Genomic DNA, 17,688 nt, shown 5'->3' on the forward strand with positions numbered 1-17,688 from the left:
GTTGAGAACCAACTTGTTGAAATTTAAAGTTTAAGTATTTTGAGATGCATGTTTTTTTAGGATCAAGTTGAATTAAAGTATCAAATTTTGGTGGCCCTAATTATCATACTTAAAGAATTTATTCTTTTTTTTTATTTATTTAAAAAAAACCTATTTATTAACACCCACTTGGTGTATTATTGCCTCCCATTTATTAGAATTTTCAAGTATATTCCCATCCATCCACACACACATATACATATACATATACATATACATACATACATACATATATATATATATATATATATATAGGGTTGGATTCACGTGAGACCACAAATTTTTCGTGAGACCCGTAAGCCCAATTTATGTTTATTGATCAACTTTATAAGCTAATGATCTAATGGTCTAAAGTTGCACGGTGACAATTTTGTGATTATTGAGAAGTCTCGTGGCAATTTTGTGATTATGAATGTTCAGATTGTAGATCTAAATCCAGAATTGGTCTTACGGGTCTCACGAAAAACCCTTGGTCTCACATGATCTCAAGTCTCTCTCTCTCTCTCTCTCTCTCTATATATATATATATATATATTTGTACAACCAATACAACCCAATAATTGAGATATTTATGGAAATGATGAGAGTTCATTTATTATGATTTAAATATTTATGTAAGATGAATAAAGTTCATTAATTACGATCAATACTTTATATTAGGAAACAATACACACATGTTTATATATATAGTTATAGGTTATTTTGAGAAGTGATAAATATTTAAGAAGTAAAGAAGTGATTATAACCCTTCATATGGTCAAGAATTATGGCTATGCAAAAAATAAAGGGGGCTAGTTTCATAACTTTTACATATATGTGGCAAATGGGTTTACATAACGTATGAACTATATGTTTATATATGAATTGGAGTAATCCACATATTAACTACGGTGAATAACGTTGGTGGTCCTCGTGGTTTGTTCAAATTTTTGGATATGGTGCCTTAAACAAACTATCTATATTGGAGGTTCGTAACCTTTTTATTTTTATGACATCCATGGTCCTTCGACTTAACACTGTTAATTTGACTACCATTAATTGACGTCATGTGCATTGCATATGAGGATAAAAATGTCTTTTTACCTTCCTTGTCCCGCCTCCCTCTTCAATACAATGAACCCTAAAACCTAATTACTTTCACGAATAAATCAGAAGTCCAAATGAAGAACATCATTCATAATACTGCATGAGTTTGATTCAGACAAAGCATAAATCATGGCTTGACGTTGAAATCCAAATCAACCATGAAAAACATCAATAAATGTTGCATTAACATCCGTAACAGATTCATACAAAAAGTTACAATACAAAATCCGTACAAACTAAAATTTTAAATCTAAAAGACAAACAAAAATCCCTAAAAACACAAAACCCTAATCTGGTTGGTGGAGATCTTGAGGGTTTTTGTTGTTCAAGCCACACATTTGGGCTCGAGTCAAGAACAAGACCCTGATTCATCTAGAAAAACCTAACCCTAAATAAAAGTCCATAACCTACTGTGATGTGGATCGAAGGAAGAGAGCAAAATTGCCGCTATGTAGATCGAAGGGTCGGGGAGGAGTTCGTCGGGGTCGTCTGCAAACCTTGAGGAGTTCGTCGGAGTCTTACCTCTCTATTTCATTTTTGTACGACAAGTCAAGGACCATTACCACTATTGAACGAGAGGGAAGGGTGAGTTTTCAACAACCGCTCACAGGCACCCATTTAGATCTACCAATCCATCTACAACTAATTAATTGATTCATATATGAACCCATGTGATTCACATATGAACTAATTAATGGGTTCATGAACCATTGCCGCCTATTTGTAAAAATTACGAAACTACCCATTTATCTTCCAAATATTTATGCGATGAATTATCCGGTGCTTCACAGTCAAAGCCGCAAATATTGACCAGATGAAGCGCTATGATATTTTTTTTACTTCTTAAATATTTACCACTTCTCAGATGAACCTTTCCTTATATATATAGATTTGGGATCATGTGAGACCAAACTATTTTCGTGAGACCTGTGAAACCATCTAAATAACACTAAACATTCACTACAAAACATTGTGAAGGTAACCTTCACAGTATTTTTGCTGTAAAGGTTCAGAGTTATTTTTACCTTCACAAATTTTACTGTGAAGTTTCAAGTGTTATTTTGTGGTTTCACGGTCTCACGAAAACAAGTTGGTCTCACATGAACCCAACCCTATATATATATATATATATATATATATATATTATTAAAGTTGTGTGTTTTATGAACACTGGTTTATCTTTATCTTTAAAAAAAATCAAATAACCAACTTTAAAAAGATTGAGAAAATGTGTTGCTAATTTTTTAAACTATTGATATAAATAAAAAAATAAAGAGTTGGAATCATTTCAGACCAATCTATTTTTATGAGACCCATGAAACACTGTAAGGTAAACCTCTACAATATTTATCTTTTGTGAAAGTTGGGTACTTTTTGTATCTTCACAATGTTTTCTTATAAATTTCCAGTATTATTTTGTGATCTTACGGGTTCTGTAAAAACATACGAGTATCATGTGTACCAAACCCATTAATTAAGAGCATCTCTAATGATGCATTACTTTAGAAGTTGTCAATTAATATACATTAAAATTAACAAGTGAAATTAATATGATAGAATATATAAGAGTGTTCATAATCTAGTTTATAAGGTCATCTTCAAAGGATTATCAAAAGGGATAAAAAGACGATAAGTTAGACCACGTGTTTGGTTGGTAGGAATTGGAAAGAAATCTCTAAAGAATTGGAATTTCCATCTTTGTGTGGACCACCCTTACCCTTCCCAACTCTGCCACCGTCCACCCTACCATATCGACCACCATGCCACTATTGTCCTCATCAAGCTACCATCCCCACCCGACTCTCACCCCACATGTATCTTCCATACCCTACGAACCACCATGTCATTATTGATGTTGCCACAGCTACCAGTGTGGCAACTGTGATAACGCCATTGGTGGGATGGTGGCTGGGGTTGGGTTGGGGGTGGCTAGGTATGGCGACAACAGTAGTGGCATATTGGTTAGTGGTGGGTTGGGTTAGGTTGGGGGTGGACGGCAGTTATGACAGAGACAATGATGGAGTGGTAGGGGTGACAGGGTGGGTGGGTGTGACAACAACAATAGTGGCATAGTGGTGGATTGGGGTAGGGTGGGGGTGAGTGACGGTTGTGACGGCGATAATAGTTTGTTGGTGGGGTTTAGGGTAGGGGTATGACAGTGACAGTAGTAGCATGGTCATAGTAGGGATGTGGGGTGGGTGGGTGTGATGACAACGGTAGTAACATAGTGGGTGGTGGTTGTGACAACAACAATAATGGTTTGGTGGTGGGAGTTTAGAGGTGAGGCGTGGCAGTAATAGTAGTAGCATAGTCGAGGTGGGGGCAAGAGATGGACGGTGATTGAATTCAATTCATTCACTTACGCTAAAGAATGATCAATTCTTTGATATGTGAAATTCAAATGATCCCATCCATTTCAATATGTGAATCAAACAACGGAGTTGGAATCTGATCAAAGAAATCGATCATTCAAATTCCTTTGAATTTTGCAAACCAAACAACACTTAAAGATTTTATATAAAAAAAGAAAAAACTAAATTTCTTCGTTATTTCTACAAGTTACAGAAAATACGAAGAGTATCTAGGGACGAACCCAATGTATTGAATATGGTGGTACGGGCCACTGCTTCGTTTCTTCTTCATAGAGTGAAAAATCATATAGTCGTGAAAAGTGTCATTGTACATATTTTAAAATTAGATAAGACACAGGTTTTCTTGGTAGAGTTGGTTTGCAAGACTTTTCTTCCACCACAAAACCTAGTAGTTTGAATCCTGCTATTCTCATTTTCTTAGTTTTAACTTTTAAATTCATATTTATTATGTTTTTGAAATTTTTTAGCAATAAAAAATTTGAACACATGACCTCATATATGAAAAACAATGAACTAACCAAAAAACAATGATGATATTGTTAAAAATATCTGTATATTTGTTTATTATATTCAACTGTACCATTACTTGAAAAAACTTCTACATCCATCTATGGAAGCATCTCTAATTAAAGTTCTTATAAACAAAAGGTGTAAGGTTTTATTATAACTAAAAAAGCAATAAAGTTATAATCATAGGGATCAAGAAGAAAATGATTTAAAAACTATAAGGATGAAAATTTTAATTTTAAATTCATAAAAACAAAAACAGAAAATTTCAATAAATTACAGGGACTAAAAATGTAATTTGTTAAAAAATAATGAACTTTATTCTTTTTCTCATAATTATTCAGGAAACTTTATCTACTGAATTATAGGGATCCTAGAAAACAAGAGGGTTGTCTGCCACGTCATCCTTTTTGAAACTCCACGTCAACGCCAGCCAACCCAACACGATGATTCGTGTGACCGCCGGTAGCCCTGACAAAAGGAAGTTACTACTACGGGAACCTACTATACACGTGCCTATTAATACCTACCGCTTTAACTGACACGTGTCAGTCACTTAACCCCAAAAAACCCTTTCTTCTGCCGTCTGTTTTTCGTTCCTTTCCCAGGCTTACGTGGCAGACTCTTCCGTCTTCCATACCTCCACGTGCCACATCGGGCTTTATCCGAAACCCATCCTTCAAGGGTGTTTTAGTAATTTCAAATCACCCCAAGCTCATCCTTCAAGGGCCTTTTAGTACTTTCGCATCACCCCACCACTTTAAAAATCTCCCCACTTTCTTCTCCCTTTCGCACCTATACTTTCTCTCTCCGCAAAACAATCTCTCTCTATCTCTTCTGCCGGCGGCGAAAATCCGGCAATATTTTCCGGGGAAAATCTTCTTGATCCGTAGAGAAATCTTCTATTTCTCAATCGAATCCAGTCGAAATAAATGCTGTTTGGATTTTGGAACGATATCGTCGTTGATGCTCGAAAAAATTTGCCGGAAAATCGATAAACAGAAGCGAAGGTTCTAGGTTTCGGATGGATTTGTTGAAAACATTTGTATACGACGGCGGAGCCGGAGGCGTTGGTCATTCGTTGAAAGAGGAAATACTCGTGGAAGAAAACGTGGAGCTGAGTTTAGGATTATCGATGAACGGCCGATTTGGTGTCGAACGACGGTGTACGGTGGTTGATAATAATTACAGCAACAACGATAGGTTAAGCCGTTCATCTTCCGTCACCGATTTCTCGAGTTTTCCGTCGACAAACGACGATCCGACGCCATTGTCGTTGTATTCGCCGTTAACGAGGACGTGTTCGCTGCCGATTGAGACGGAGGAGTGGAAGAAGAGGAAGGAATTGCAGTCGTTACGGCGGTCGGAGGCGAAGCGGAAACGAGTGGAAAAGCTGAAAAACGGTAGGGTCGTTAAAGGTTCAACGGCGGAGGAGATTTATGAGACAAAAAGAAGAAATTTAACAAACGGAAACGAGTTATGGCGATCTTCACTACCGTCACTGTTACCTCCACTTCCACGGCCGCCTCCGGTTCCATCACAGGTGTCCATCGGATCTCCGGCCAGCGGCGGATCTTCGGGGGTTTCCGACTTGGAATGTCAACATTTTTCAGGTATATGATATAATTTTTATTTTATTTTTTTTTATATATCTTCTAACCTTCATATTAAGTTTAGATTAATTACTAAGAAAATAAAATAAAAAACAAAATACAAAAAATACGTCATATTCAGCCAATTCGGTCTGATGATATTAAAGAGTATTATTCAATAAGCTTTTAGAGTGGTAGTTAAATGTATCTGATCTGTTTGTTCCTGAATGATCAAATTACAGGAACAAATAAAGAGGTTGAGTCGAAGAGCACGACGAGCAACCAATCAATTTCACATAAGATCTCAAGTTCGAGTTTGAACAGATCGAACTTGGTTGCATCTGAGCATGTTGCAGGGAAACTCTCTGCAACATCGTCTCAGATCCTTAGCGGAAACCGCTCCTCTAAGGATGAAACCCTAAAGGTGATGTTAGCCGACATGCCGTGTGTTTCCACCAAAGGAGATGGTATAAACGGCAAGAAGATCGAAGGGTTTTTGTACAGATATCGGAAAGGCGAAGAAGTGCGAATAGTTTGTGTTTGCCATGGTAGCTTTTTGACACCGGCAGAGTTCGTCAAACATGGTGGTGGTGGCGATGTCGAACATCCGCTAAGACATATTGTCGTTAACCCGCCTTCGCTCTGATACTTAGAGATGGGAAATACTTGGAAAACGATCTGTCGGGGTTCAGAATTTTTGTAGGGGAAGGACTCGTTTTTTGGTCCTTTTTATGTGTCGAATGAAACGTTAAATAAGGTTTCGTTAACGTCATACGAGCTTTGTAGAGAACAAATTTACATCTCGATGGAAGTAGTTTCGTTTTTTATATCTGAATCAGTAAAACTTCTACCGTTTATCTGTCGATGTAACTTTTTAGTTCGGGGGGTTTAATCACGTGGACGAGTTCAATCGTAATCGATACATATACAACAGTTTGCGCAAAACCCTACTCTTATCGTCGTCAACAAACATATACAACAATTTACAAATTAATCGTAATCGATACCTAATACATTTTTTGTCAACATGACGGAGGTTGAAGTTGTTTCAACCTCCGTACCACTTGTCTCATTGTGGGCCTCGTGGACAACGAGTCCATAGTGCAGACTACTGCCAGGTGCAAAACCTGCACTAGATCATCATGCGGTCCGGAGTCCCACAACCCCGCCGTGAAAAACTCCTTCGCCTGTCCCTGCCGGAGCAGCATACAGGCCCATCCGACAATGTTGAAACCGTTGCCGTAAGACGAAAACGACGGGTCCAACGCCTTTTTATCGGAAATCAGCTCCAACAATACGACCCCGTAACTGTAGACATCTGCCTTATCGGAGACCCGACACGTCATTGCGTATTCTGGCGCCACGTATCCGAAAGTTCCGGCGACCCCGGTGGTGGCGTGGGTCTCGGAGGTCCCCAAAAGCCGAGCCAAACCGAAATCCGACAAATACGCGTTGAAATCATCGTCGAGTAAAATGTTGCTTGGCTTCACGTCACGGTGAAGAACCCGCGGAACGCATTGGTCGTGGAGGTACGCGAGGGCTCGAGCGATATCGAGTGCGATTTTGTGAAGGATTCGCCAATCGACAGCTCGGATTGATCGTTCTTGGATGAATCGTTCCAAATTCCCGCCGGGCAAGTAATTGTATATCAAGAACATTTCGGTTTCGCTGGCGTGATACCCAATTAGAGTCACGAGATTCGGGTGGCGGAGCCGCCCTAATGTCTTGATCTCGGCATCAAACTGTTGCACTCCCTGAAATCTTCCGACGGCTAGCCGTTTTATTGCCACCAAGAACCCCGGTGAGATCTCCGCCTTATAAGTAGCTCCGAAACCTCCATTTCCAATACAGTTGCTAGCATTGAAGTTACCAGTGGCCTGTATCACGTTCTCAAACGTCAGCAGGACCCCGGTATTGGTGAAAAGGATAACTTCCTTGTGGGTCGACCCGTTTGCCACGGAATTCGGCCTCCATCGGGCACACAAGAAGAGAACACCCATAGCTAGAATGACCGAAAAAACAGCCGAAGCCGATGTTATCGAAGCAATCTCGATTGAATTCAACTTCCGGCTCCTGCCCTTTGGCACCGGGGTGGAAGAATTGGAGTAATCGATGGAACCACCCGTACTTTCCGGCTCTGGCGACTGTTGTTCGGAAGATGGTGTCGCCGCCATCAAGTTTTCCGGTGAAGGGTCCAACAAATCGTTGAACGACGCATTGAATTTCACACTCCTCGTAACGTTTGTGAAGCCTGATGGAATCGAGCCAGAGAGCTTGTTATTGTTGAGCAAAAGAACAGTCAGATTTCTCAAATTTACAAGATCTTCCGGAATCGGACCCGAAAGTGAGTTCGAGAAAAGTTCAAGAACTTCCAAAGATTTCAGCTTTCCGAAACTCGTAGGAATAGGACCTGAAAGATTGTTGCGCGATAACGAAAGACCCCGTAGATCCTTAATCTTACTAAAATCGACCGGTATTTCTCCGTGTAACAAGTTCCGGCTCAAATTAAGCACAACAAGAGACCCCAACTCACCGAAACTAGAAGGGAGAATTCCCGATATTCGATTCTGAGAAACGTCCAAGACCCTCAACGATCTGCAAATTCGACCAATATTTGACGGGATCTCGCCGGAAAACCCATTGGAGCTGAGATTAACAACTATTGCTTTGAATTTAGAGCACTTATCAAACAGAGCTCGGGGAAACGGTCCAGCGAGCTGGTTTTCGCTGGCAAGAAACATATAAACCGAGTTCTTGGCCGTTCTTGGTAAAACCGGAATCGAACTCAATCCCCCAGTGAAGTTATTCCCACCGAAATTATGCATTATTGCAAGATTTCCACCATCGTTTGCCATTTCAAATGCAAAATATCGGAGATATGCCGAGTCAGGATCGAAGGGTTTGCAGATGGCATGACGAAAAGAGGGAATCGAACCCGAAAGATGATTGCTACTAACATCAAACACAGTCATACAAAGAACCGGAAGTTCATCACTAAGCTCTCCGGTCAACTGGTTCGAGCTCAAATCAAGAAACCACAACTTCTTACAGACACCGAGCCCGTTCGGGATTCGACCGGTGAACAAATTCTGAGCCAAATTTACCATTTCCAAGGTTCTACAAGCAGCCCAGTTGTTCGGAAACTTGCCCTCCAAAGTCGCTCTTGGCGCCCATAACAGTTTCAGCTTGGGCAGAACCGTAATTTCCGAAGGCAATTCACCCCGAAAGTAATTATACTCTTCATGAGAACGAACCAATTTTGTTGGAACAAAATCGCCATCAGAATCACGAATATTATAGATCGGATTGAACAAGTTTGAGAGCACGAGAACTGAAAGTTCCGTACAATTTCCAAGCTCTTGCGGTATTGCACCATCGAGACTGTTTCTAGAAACGTCCAGAACCTGCAACATCCGAAGCCGGCCAAGCTCAATCGGAATTTCTCCTTGAAGCATGTTCGAATACAACAAAAGCGATTGCAACCTAGTACAGTTTGATAAACTGGCTGGAATCCCGCCAAGCAAGAAGTTTCCGGCAAGTTCTAAACGCTCGAGATTGCCGCAGTTGTACCCAATCTCGCTCGGTATTCTGCCCGAAAGCCGATTGAAAGACAAATACAACCCCCTTAAATCTATAAATTCGCTAAAGAACTTCGGAATTGAACCATTTATATGATTTCCTGCTAAATTCAAGACCTGTAGATTCTTCAAATTCACTAATGAATCAGGTATATCTCCTGATATCTGATTAAACCCTAAATTAAGAACCCTAATACTATCGAAACCTCTAAAATTGGAATTCAAACTCCCATTAATCAAATTCCCTTCAAGATCAATCACTTCCAGTTTCTTCAAACCCCAAATTTCATCAGGAATTTCCCCAATTAGATCATTAAAAGGGAGAGATAAAACCCTAAGTTCTGAAATCTTGGAAATAGCAGACGATAATTTACCCATCAATTTAGCATTACGATCCACACATTTTTTCCTTATTCCGAACCCATACAAAGGAAATTGATCATATCTACTACAAGTAAAAGAGCCTGAATTACCTCCACCTGTGATATTAAGAGCTACAACCCGATAATTCGACCCGCATGAAACTCCAACCCACGAACAAACATCCGAATTGCTCCCATTCCAGCTCACCAGCACTCCTGAAGGATCGGAAACGGACCTCTTAAACTCCAGAAGCGCATATTTGTCGATATCGTTGCCGGAAACGGCGATGTAACCGTGGGAAGTGAAGAAAACCCAGATAATTAACAACAGTTTTAAGGGTTTCTGATGACGACCCATTGCTGGAACCCTAATTAGGGTTCAACAAAACTAAATCTCGGAAATTCGTTTGATTTAGAGATGTGTATATTCTAGTGTCAAAGTGTTGAAAAGGGTTTTGTTCAAACCCTAATTTTGTGTTTTGGAAAAGACGGCAAGAGATGAAGAGATACAGAGTATTTTCGGCTAATTTTGGAAGAAGTCAATTGTTTTCAAAATCAATAATTTTAAATTTGGTCCTTTTATCTTTTGTTTTCATTACATTTCAACCCCAATTGTTTTTTTAAGCTAATGTTTTCTTTGTTAGCACTTAACTGTTTATTGTTGAATGGTTTGGTATAGAATGATTAATGTATCAGAATGATTAAGAGGCTCTCATGATATAGTGCAAAAATGAAATATAATTGTTTGATATATGTACAATGAAATCAGGGCTCTTAATGGTTAAGAGAGATCTAAGATACAAAATCATTCAGAGAATTTTAGAACCATTAAGAGGCAGATTTTTTTTTTGCCAAACAAAATTCACCTCTTAACGATTCAGATATTGCCTCTTAATGAAACTATTAAGAGGTAAACAAACAACCCCTAATAAAATGTATGAAAATATGATGAAATTTATCTTCGATCTTATTACGTGTAATAAAGTTTCGACATTTCCAAATATTTTGTCCATTATGACCATTAGTTCATCGATCTTGTAACATTTGAGGATGTAAACGTCAAATTTTGAATTTTGATTCTCCATTTTCAGATAAATTTTGAATAATTTGTAGGAGATACTCTTTAACCAAACAACTTGTTTTTCAGCTAACGGCTTAGCTTATTAAGATGGCTGAACATAGCCCAAGTAAAAAAATGAATATAAATCGATGATTCGAATACAAGATAAAGCAAGTTTAACAAATTAATTCGGTTTGGTTTCAGTTTCTTGTTAGAAACCAAAACCGAAGCGTTCGGTTTGCAACGCGAACGGTTGTACGGAACTGAATCTGTTTTCACATCTATGTACCTTGGCTTTTCATCATGATAACGAATCCGATTTCTGGATCGATGTCGGTGAACCATTTGGACCTTGAAAAGAGATTCAGATACTCGGGTCATCCCGCAATGGCTGATCTCGTCGTTTTGAATGAATCCTATCTAAAAAACAGTTCAACCACGGGACGAACAACAAGAGAAGCAATTGAAGCAGCATCTTCGGCCACCAGTTTTTGGGGTCGTTCCCATGGCTCCCTCCGTTGCCGGGGGTGTTGATGGCGGTGGAGTTGTTTTAGAATCCGACTTCAATGAAGATGCATCTTCGATTCTGGGAATAGGACAAAAAGTTTCCGTTATGTTAACTCGATTTCTACGAGGACGAATAATTAGAAACAAGGGCCTATTTCAAAAAATCTTTCGGTTTCATTTTTCGGGATGTGACGGTTTATTGGTTAGGGTTTTAATTTGACATGAGTAGTTTGTAATTTTACCGATGTTTGTCGTCTTCCTGGTTTTTGTCCACCTATTTTGTTGGGACGGGTCAACCCTTTCGTGTGCAAGTCTAAATGTCGCACAAAACATGAGACAACAAGTTTTTGTACTGTCCCGCATACCAAACTGGACAAGACCAGACTGGACGAGCGAGAGTGAGGTAGGCTGGCGAAAGACTTGCTGAACGTTTTAGAGTTTTATTTTAACATGGTAGATGGGGCAGAAAAAATGCATTTTTCCCCACTCGGTGTTGTCCAGTTTCAGCCTAAGGATGCATTTGGCTAAGGGTCCGTTACCGTTTGGTACTCGACATGACAGAACAGGAATAACTGTTCCATTTATGGCAGGACTTGTACCATGGAACAAGGTTGAACATATCTATATTTTACCAATATAATCTCAAAATAAAACTTAATTCTCTTCTAAAACATCAAATATGTCTCATTCTTTACATTTTATTCATTCTTTAAATTTTATTTATTTTATTTTATGTTCTTTAAACTTTGACTTTATCGTCTTCTAAATATCATTTTTATATGATTTATATATTTTGGTTAATTTATGTAATTTTATTAAATATTAATAATAATAAAAATAATATAGAAAAGGTATAAAATAAAATTTGGAAACTACATAAACTTTTTATTTTGGTGTAAATTTAAATCATCTTGACTAAAACTTTCTAATGATATATTTTGTTAAAAAAATATCTATTTTATTATGATTTAGTAAATTACATAATTTATTCAAAATATATAAACAACTCATTAGGGGTAAATTGGTCATTTTATCTGTTATGTCCTGTCAAGTTCCGGCTTACCAAACGTTGAATAGTTGTTCTGTCATGTCATGTCTTGTCAGGATACCAAACGCACCCTAATTGCCGTACCAAACGTGGGACAACAAGTACTTGTCAAGTCCTATCCCATCCTCTCGAGTGTACCAAACGCACCCTAAAACGCGTATCGTAAATTAAGCAGAAACTTACACAGCACTAGCCGGATCGACTCCTTTCCCGTCTTCATTTATCGAAACATTTGGCGCCTCGCTTTGGATTTCAAGATTTTCTTTCTCTCCAGCTTCCCCAATCGTACTTACACTCTTTTGATCAATTTCCAATGTCGTTTCGATCACTGTTGGCAGACCAGACGAGAAATCTGCCTTGTTAAGTTCTCCGGATTTCCCGTTATAAAGACTAAACAACGAATCACTAGAATTTGCAGCCCAATCCGTATCGTTTGCCGGTTTTGGAGTAAACGTAGACCAAGGAATCCTGTTTGGATCATAACTACCAGTACGACCCATCACTTGTACCACCGGAGATTGCATCGGAGACGTATTTACTGCATTCAAACTCGAACTTTGAGGTGAAATTTCGGGTGAAGACGAAGATTCAATCGTGGGTCCGTGCAGCGGGGATTCACTCACCATGCTCCATTGAGGCGAAGAACTAGAAGTATCGGCCGATGATTCAGCATCTTCTCGAGAACCGTTTTCTTCAGAACTAGAGGAGACATCGACTGCGTCTTTTTCATCGTAATCGACATCCAACAAATTTGAAGAACACGAAGAAGCAGATGAGGAGGTGAGAGGAGCATGGCCAACCATCTTGGCACGATTAAGTGGAATCTCGTCGGCAATGATAGCATGAAGATGCTCGTTTTGATCATCGATGGTACTAGTACCCTCAACATCCGAATTATCTTGCTTACTGCTGTTAGAAACCTCGAGGACTTCGTTTTGATGCTTACTACTACCACTCCCATTATTTTCTTCCATTTTGGCTTATTCGATAAAGCCTCTAGATGATTGATTCCATCTCACACAACAAATATATGATGCTGTAAAACGAAGGCAAAAGACGTTCAGACAGTAGAAATCGAGAATCAGGGGAGGGGTGATAAATGCATCCACTGTAGAGTATCCACAATGGTAAACTTACATAGCCAAGCATCCACAATGGAGGCTTTTTGGCCACCTCACTATCGTGAAAAAAACTCCGAACTAGGCGTTGTGAAAGCCGTTGTAACCGTGGAGGTTCACCTACAATGACCTCGGTCTACTCATGGTCGCCCAGGGGATAAGTCGGTGGGCGCAGCTGGCCCGGAAGCCCACAGTTACCCAAAAAAGCAAAAAGAAAAGCCATTTTGCTTGGTCACCTAAGCTTTGGGTCCCACTTTATTGGAAAAACTTCGACGAAAAAGATTTCGATGCTCTTATTGGTGCAGTTACAACCAAAAAGTATTGTTTTTATTAGGAGCTTATTCATAATCTTTGGTGGCAAAAGAGCTTTCCAAAAAGCTCCATTGTAGATGCTCTTAGAAGTTCTTTAGCATACACGAAAGAATTCAAGAAATGGTCCTTTAGCATGGAGCATACAACAATATGTTCGACAAACTAGCTAATAAGCTAGTTGCGGGTTAATCAGTTAGCTATTAGGAGAAGAGTTGGCCAATAAAATAGTCATGTTTGATGCGCGTTACTACCACGATCATTAAATTTATATCATTCTGGCTTATTCAAACAAATCCCCCGAATGATTGATTATGTCTTGCACAACAAATATACGATGCTGTAAACCAAAGGGCAGCCGATACCTATACGAGGCAGAGAGATTAATGCATCTAGAAGTTCTTTACCATACATGAATCTCAATGTTCGGTAAAAAAGTTTAATAAATGAGCATATAACATGTTCTATATTAGGTCCACCATCATGATCCGAATTGTTACCAGAATGCAAGAATAACATATTTCTATTTTAAGACAAAAACAATAGAGATCAGAGTTCAGGTAACATAGTATGCTCTAGTTCTAACGAATGCAATAATAATGAAAAAACCCACAAATTTGCTAATCAAAATTCTCCGGTTACCGAATTCAATTTCAAACACTAACATATTCATGTATCCTCCGATAAATGACGATATTCATACAATTAAACAAAATGCATGGAACAGAGAAACATAAATCTTGATAGATCGAACCTATTTGAACACCCATTTGTTGAAACATGGTATTGAAATCGTTGGCAGCATTGGACAGGAATCATAAAACCTCAATGGAAGAGAGCTTGAAGAAGGAAGAAGAAAAAATAAAGAGATAGAGAAGGGATAGGGTTAGGGTTTGATGATAGATTAATGGAAATAGCGAGGGTGCATATTGATTCCTATTGCAGGTAAACGATCCAGGCAGAAAGTATTTGGGCATATATGAACATGCAAAGAGGATGATAATTAAACTCTAATTGAACATATATGCCCAAACACTTCCCACATGGGTCGTTTACCTGCAATAGAAATCAATATTCACCGTCGCCATTTCCATTTATCTATCATCAAACTCTAACCCTTCTCTATCTCTATAATTTTTCTTCTTCCTCCTCCGTCAATCCTCTTCCATTGAGGTTTTATGATTCTTGCCAATGCGGGAGTTGCCCACGATTTTAGTAACAAATGGATGCTCAAATAGGTTTGATCTATCAGAATTTATGTTTCTCTCATCCACGCATTTCATTTAATTGTATGAAATTCGCCATTTATCCGAGGATACATGAATCTGTTGGTGTTTGAAATTGAATTCAGTAACTAGAGAACTTTCTTTAGCAAATTTGTAGATTTTTCATATGAATTGCAATCGTTAGATCTAGACCACACTATGTTACCTGATCTCTATAGTTCTTGTCAACGTCGAAATAGAAATATGTTATTCTTGCATTCTGATAACAACTTATATCATGATGGTGTTGAATGTTGATTAGACAATTAGGTTTCATTTATGGACCTAATATTTTAAACATATTGTTATATGCTCACTTAGTGGATTTTGTTACATTACATAAGATTCATGTATGCTAAAAAAATCCTAGATACATTTATCTCTCTACCCATTATAGGTCTCAATTGCCCTTTGTTTACAAATTACAACATCCTATATTTGTTGTGTGAGACGGAATCAATCGTCTGGGGGGTTTGTTGAATAAGCCAGAATGGTGTAAAACAATAGTAGTGGTAGTAAGTAGTAACGTGCATTAAACATGGCCAGTTTATGAGCCAACTCTTCTGCTAACAAATAACTTATTAACCAACATCTAGCTTTCTATCCAACAACTAGCTTATTAGCTATTTTGTCAAATATATTGTTGTATGCTCCATGTTAAAAGATCATTTCTTGAATTCTTTCATGTATGCTAAAGAACTTCTATGAGCATCCACAACAAAACTTTTTCAAAAAAAAAATGCCACCTAAGATTATTATTAAGCTCCTAACAGAAAAGCACTTTTTGCTTGTAACTGCACCAATAAGAGCATCCACAACGGGAGAGCTTTTTCGTCGAGGTTTTTCCAATAAAGTGGGGCCCAAAGGCGCCAAAGCTTGGTGACCAAGCAAAATGGCTTTTTTGGGTAATTGTGTGTTTCTGGCCAGCTTACGTGCACTGACTAATCCCCCGGGCCACCACGAATGGTCTGGAGTCATTGTAGGTGAACCTCCATGGTTAAAAGGGTATGGTTTTGGCAGCGCCTGGTTTGGGCTTATTCAAAGCTTATGCAGTTACTAGCACACATATAGCACACCAGATGCTTCTTATGTTTGTGGAAAGAGCCTGCTAATGAATCGATTGTGTAAAATGATTTGTAGCATACATGGTTGTCCAATAGATATACATTCCATCTCATGTGCCTTGTTATGCAAAATACGACAACATGCAATTGTATGTTGCTTGATAATTTCTAATATTGTCATTACTCAAGAACTCGTTAATTGGTTACACATACCAACATATGGTTGCCATAGGCATGTATTATTTGCATACATATGAACTTCCATAATTGTTGTACTGAATACTGATCTGTTATATTTGATCATAGTTGTAGTATGAATCTAAGCACCACACTATGTCAATTTTTCCAATATCTAAGAGTGAGGGATTCAAGGATGCTATTGCTCTAAGAACAATACCATTGGCTACCAATGAAAAGTTCAACAAGATTGTAAGTTTTCCTTATTGAACTTTTAAGAGTTCATTTTGATATTACAGCTCGAGTCATTCTTTTGTTTGAATGAACACATCCTTGGGTCCGTTTACCAAATTCTTATTGGGTAAGCACTTAACGGCAAGAGTTATCACCCTTGATTACCTTATCAGGGAACATTCTCGGTCATCAAAATGGATTGTGGTAAACATCTTTTACCAAGTAAGAGTCTTCTCCCTCACTTACTGGGTGAGATTCTCGGTCTTTGCTATGCCTCTTACCGAGTAAGATTCTCGGTCATGCTCACCAAATGCTCACCAAAAGCGTAAGTGACGTCCGGTAAGTGCTTACCTTGTAAAAGTTTGGTAAACGGCCCCGAAGTAATAGATAAAAGGAGAAATCAAGAAGAGGCCAAGTGAAGGTACAAAGTCAATCAACTTGCTTGTTTGAGCTAAATTCAAGCAAAAAATAGAATTTTTATCTGTTTGTGATGAACTTGTGCTAAATCAAACAAACAACAGATTTTCCCCCGTTTTCCTATCTGGGATTTGCTGATTTTGAGTTGAATTCAACATTTTATTTAATCATGGGCTATGATGAACTTGAGTCAATCAAGCAAAAAACCAAAATTTCCTCCTGATTTTGAGCTACACTCAAGTAGAAATGAAAATTCTATCTGTATCTCCATCTGGTTATTGTTGAACTAGAGCTTAATTCAGAAATTATTGTTTATAAATAATAAAATAAAAACCCCAATATGTGTTTTTTTTTAATTTTTCCAAATTTGCAGAGTGTTTTGGCATTTGTAGGTGAATTACAACCATATTCTTTTATTTCCTTCTGCATTAAAGATCTCATAAATACATAATCAATCAATTTAACTCTGTAACATAAGAACCCTAAATTGGTTCAATAAAATCCATTTTGAAGAACAAAATATCAACAGTTATAGAAGAAATCAAACCTGTAAGAGTGACAGTGACCAATCGACAGGGATGAACCGCAGCGATTTCAATGGAGAAGAAGCCTCGATTTTAGATGAGGAAGCAGATCTGTGCTGGAGGCTGACGACGAAAAAAGAATGCGATTCCATGAGGAAACCAAGTCTAGGTTCCAGAGGAGAGTAAATCGGGAGATTGGTTGGGGAGACGTATCTGATGATAAGGAGGGCAATATTGTCTTTTTCTTCCTTTTCGGGACGGTTTACCTGAATGCTTACCCGGTAAGCTTTTTATCGTTAGTAGTCAACACTATAATTTATTTTATTGGGTAAGATTGGAGAACATTAAAATGATACTGTATGCAACAATTTACCCGGTAAGCATTTACTCGGGTAAGAGTCGTCACCCTCACTTACCGAGTAAGGTTCT

General features: G+C 38.4%; 3 protein-coding genes across 3 annotated transcripts; 1 reads left to right on the forward strand and 2 right to left on the reverse strand.

Annotated features, from left to right (window-relative positions):
- The first annotated feature begins 4,803 nt into the window (after positions 1-4,803).
- LOC112512391 (ninja-family protein AFP3-like) lies at positions 4,804-6,458 on the forward strand. Its single transcript, XM_025118331.1, has 2 exons — positions 4,804-5,617; positions 5,839-6,458. The coding sequence occupies exons 1-2, from the start codon at positions 5,029-5,031 to the stop codon at positions 6,240-6,242; spliced, it is 993 nt and encodes a 330-aa protein (XP_024974099.1). The 5' UTR covers positions 4,804-5,028; the 3' UTR covers positions 6,243-6,458.
- A 118-nt stretch (positions 6,459-6,576) lies between these two features.
- LOC112512390 (LRR receptor-like serine/threonine-protein kinase RPK2) lies at positions 6,577-10,173 on the reverse strand. The gene has a single exon (XM_025118330.1). The coding sequence runs from the start codon at positions 9,892-9,894 to the stop codon at positions 6,619-6,621; it is 3,276 nt and encodes a 1,091-aa protein (XP_024974098.1). The 5' UTR covers positions 9,895-10,173; the 3' UTR covers positions 6,577-6,618.
- Positions 10,174-10,615: 442 nt separating this feature from the next.
- Positions 10,616-17,471, reverse strand: LOC112513281. Its single transcript, XM_025119500.1, has 3 exons — positions 17,283-17,471; positions 12,335-13,187; positions 10,616-11,182 (listed from the first exon to the last, which is right to left on the reverse strand). Exons 2-3 carry the CDS (start codon positions 13,123-13,125, stop codon positions 11,029-11,031), a joined length of 945 nt encoding a protein of 314 aa, XP_024975268.1. The 5' UTR covers positions 13,126-13,187; positions 17,283-17,471; the 3' UTR covers positions 10,616-11,028.
- Between the last annotated feature and the right edge of the window lie 217 nt (positions 17,472-17,688).

This window comes from Cynara cardunculus, assembly GCF_001531365.2.
Source record: "Cynara cardunculus var. scolymus isolate 2C chromosome LG 5, CcrdV1, whole genome shotgun sequence".
Taxonomy (NCBI): Eukaryota; Viridiplantae; Streptophyta; class Magnoliopsida; order Asterales; family Asteraceae; genus Cynara; species Cynara cardunculus.

Bases quoted from the DNA above. Each gene is read 5' to 3' on its own strand.
- LOC112512391 (XM_025118331.1), top strand. From the start codon at position 5,029: ATGGATTTGTTGAAAACATTTGTATACGACGGCGGAGCCGGAGGCGTT. The intron at 5,618-5,838 runs GTATATGATATA...ATCAAATTACAG, and splicing joins GGAATGTCAACATTTTTCAG to GAACAAATAAAGAGGTTGAG.
- LOC112512390 (XM_025118330.1), bottom strand. From the start codon at position 9,894: ATGGGTCGTCATCAGAAACCCTTAAAACTGTTGTTAATTATCTGGGTT.
- LOC112513281 (XM_025119500.1), bottom strand. From the start codon at position 13,125: ATGGAAGAAAATAATGGGAGTGGTAGTAGTAAGCATCAAAACGAAGTC. The intron at 11,183-12,334 runs GTAAGTTTCTGC...TCCTATTCCCAG, and splicing joins GTCGATCCGGCTAGTGCTGT to AATCGAAGATGCATCTTCAT.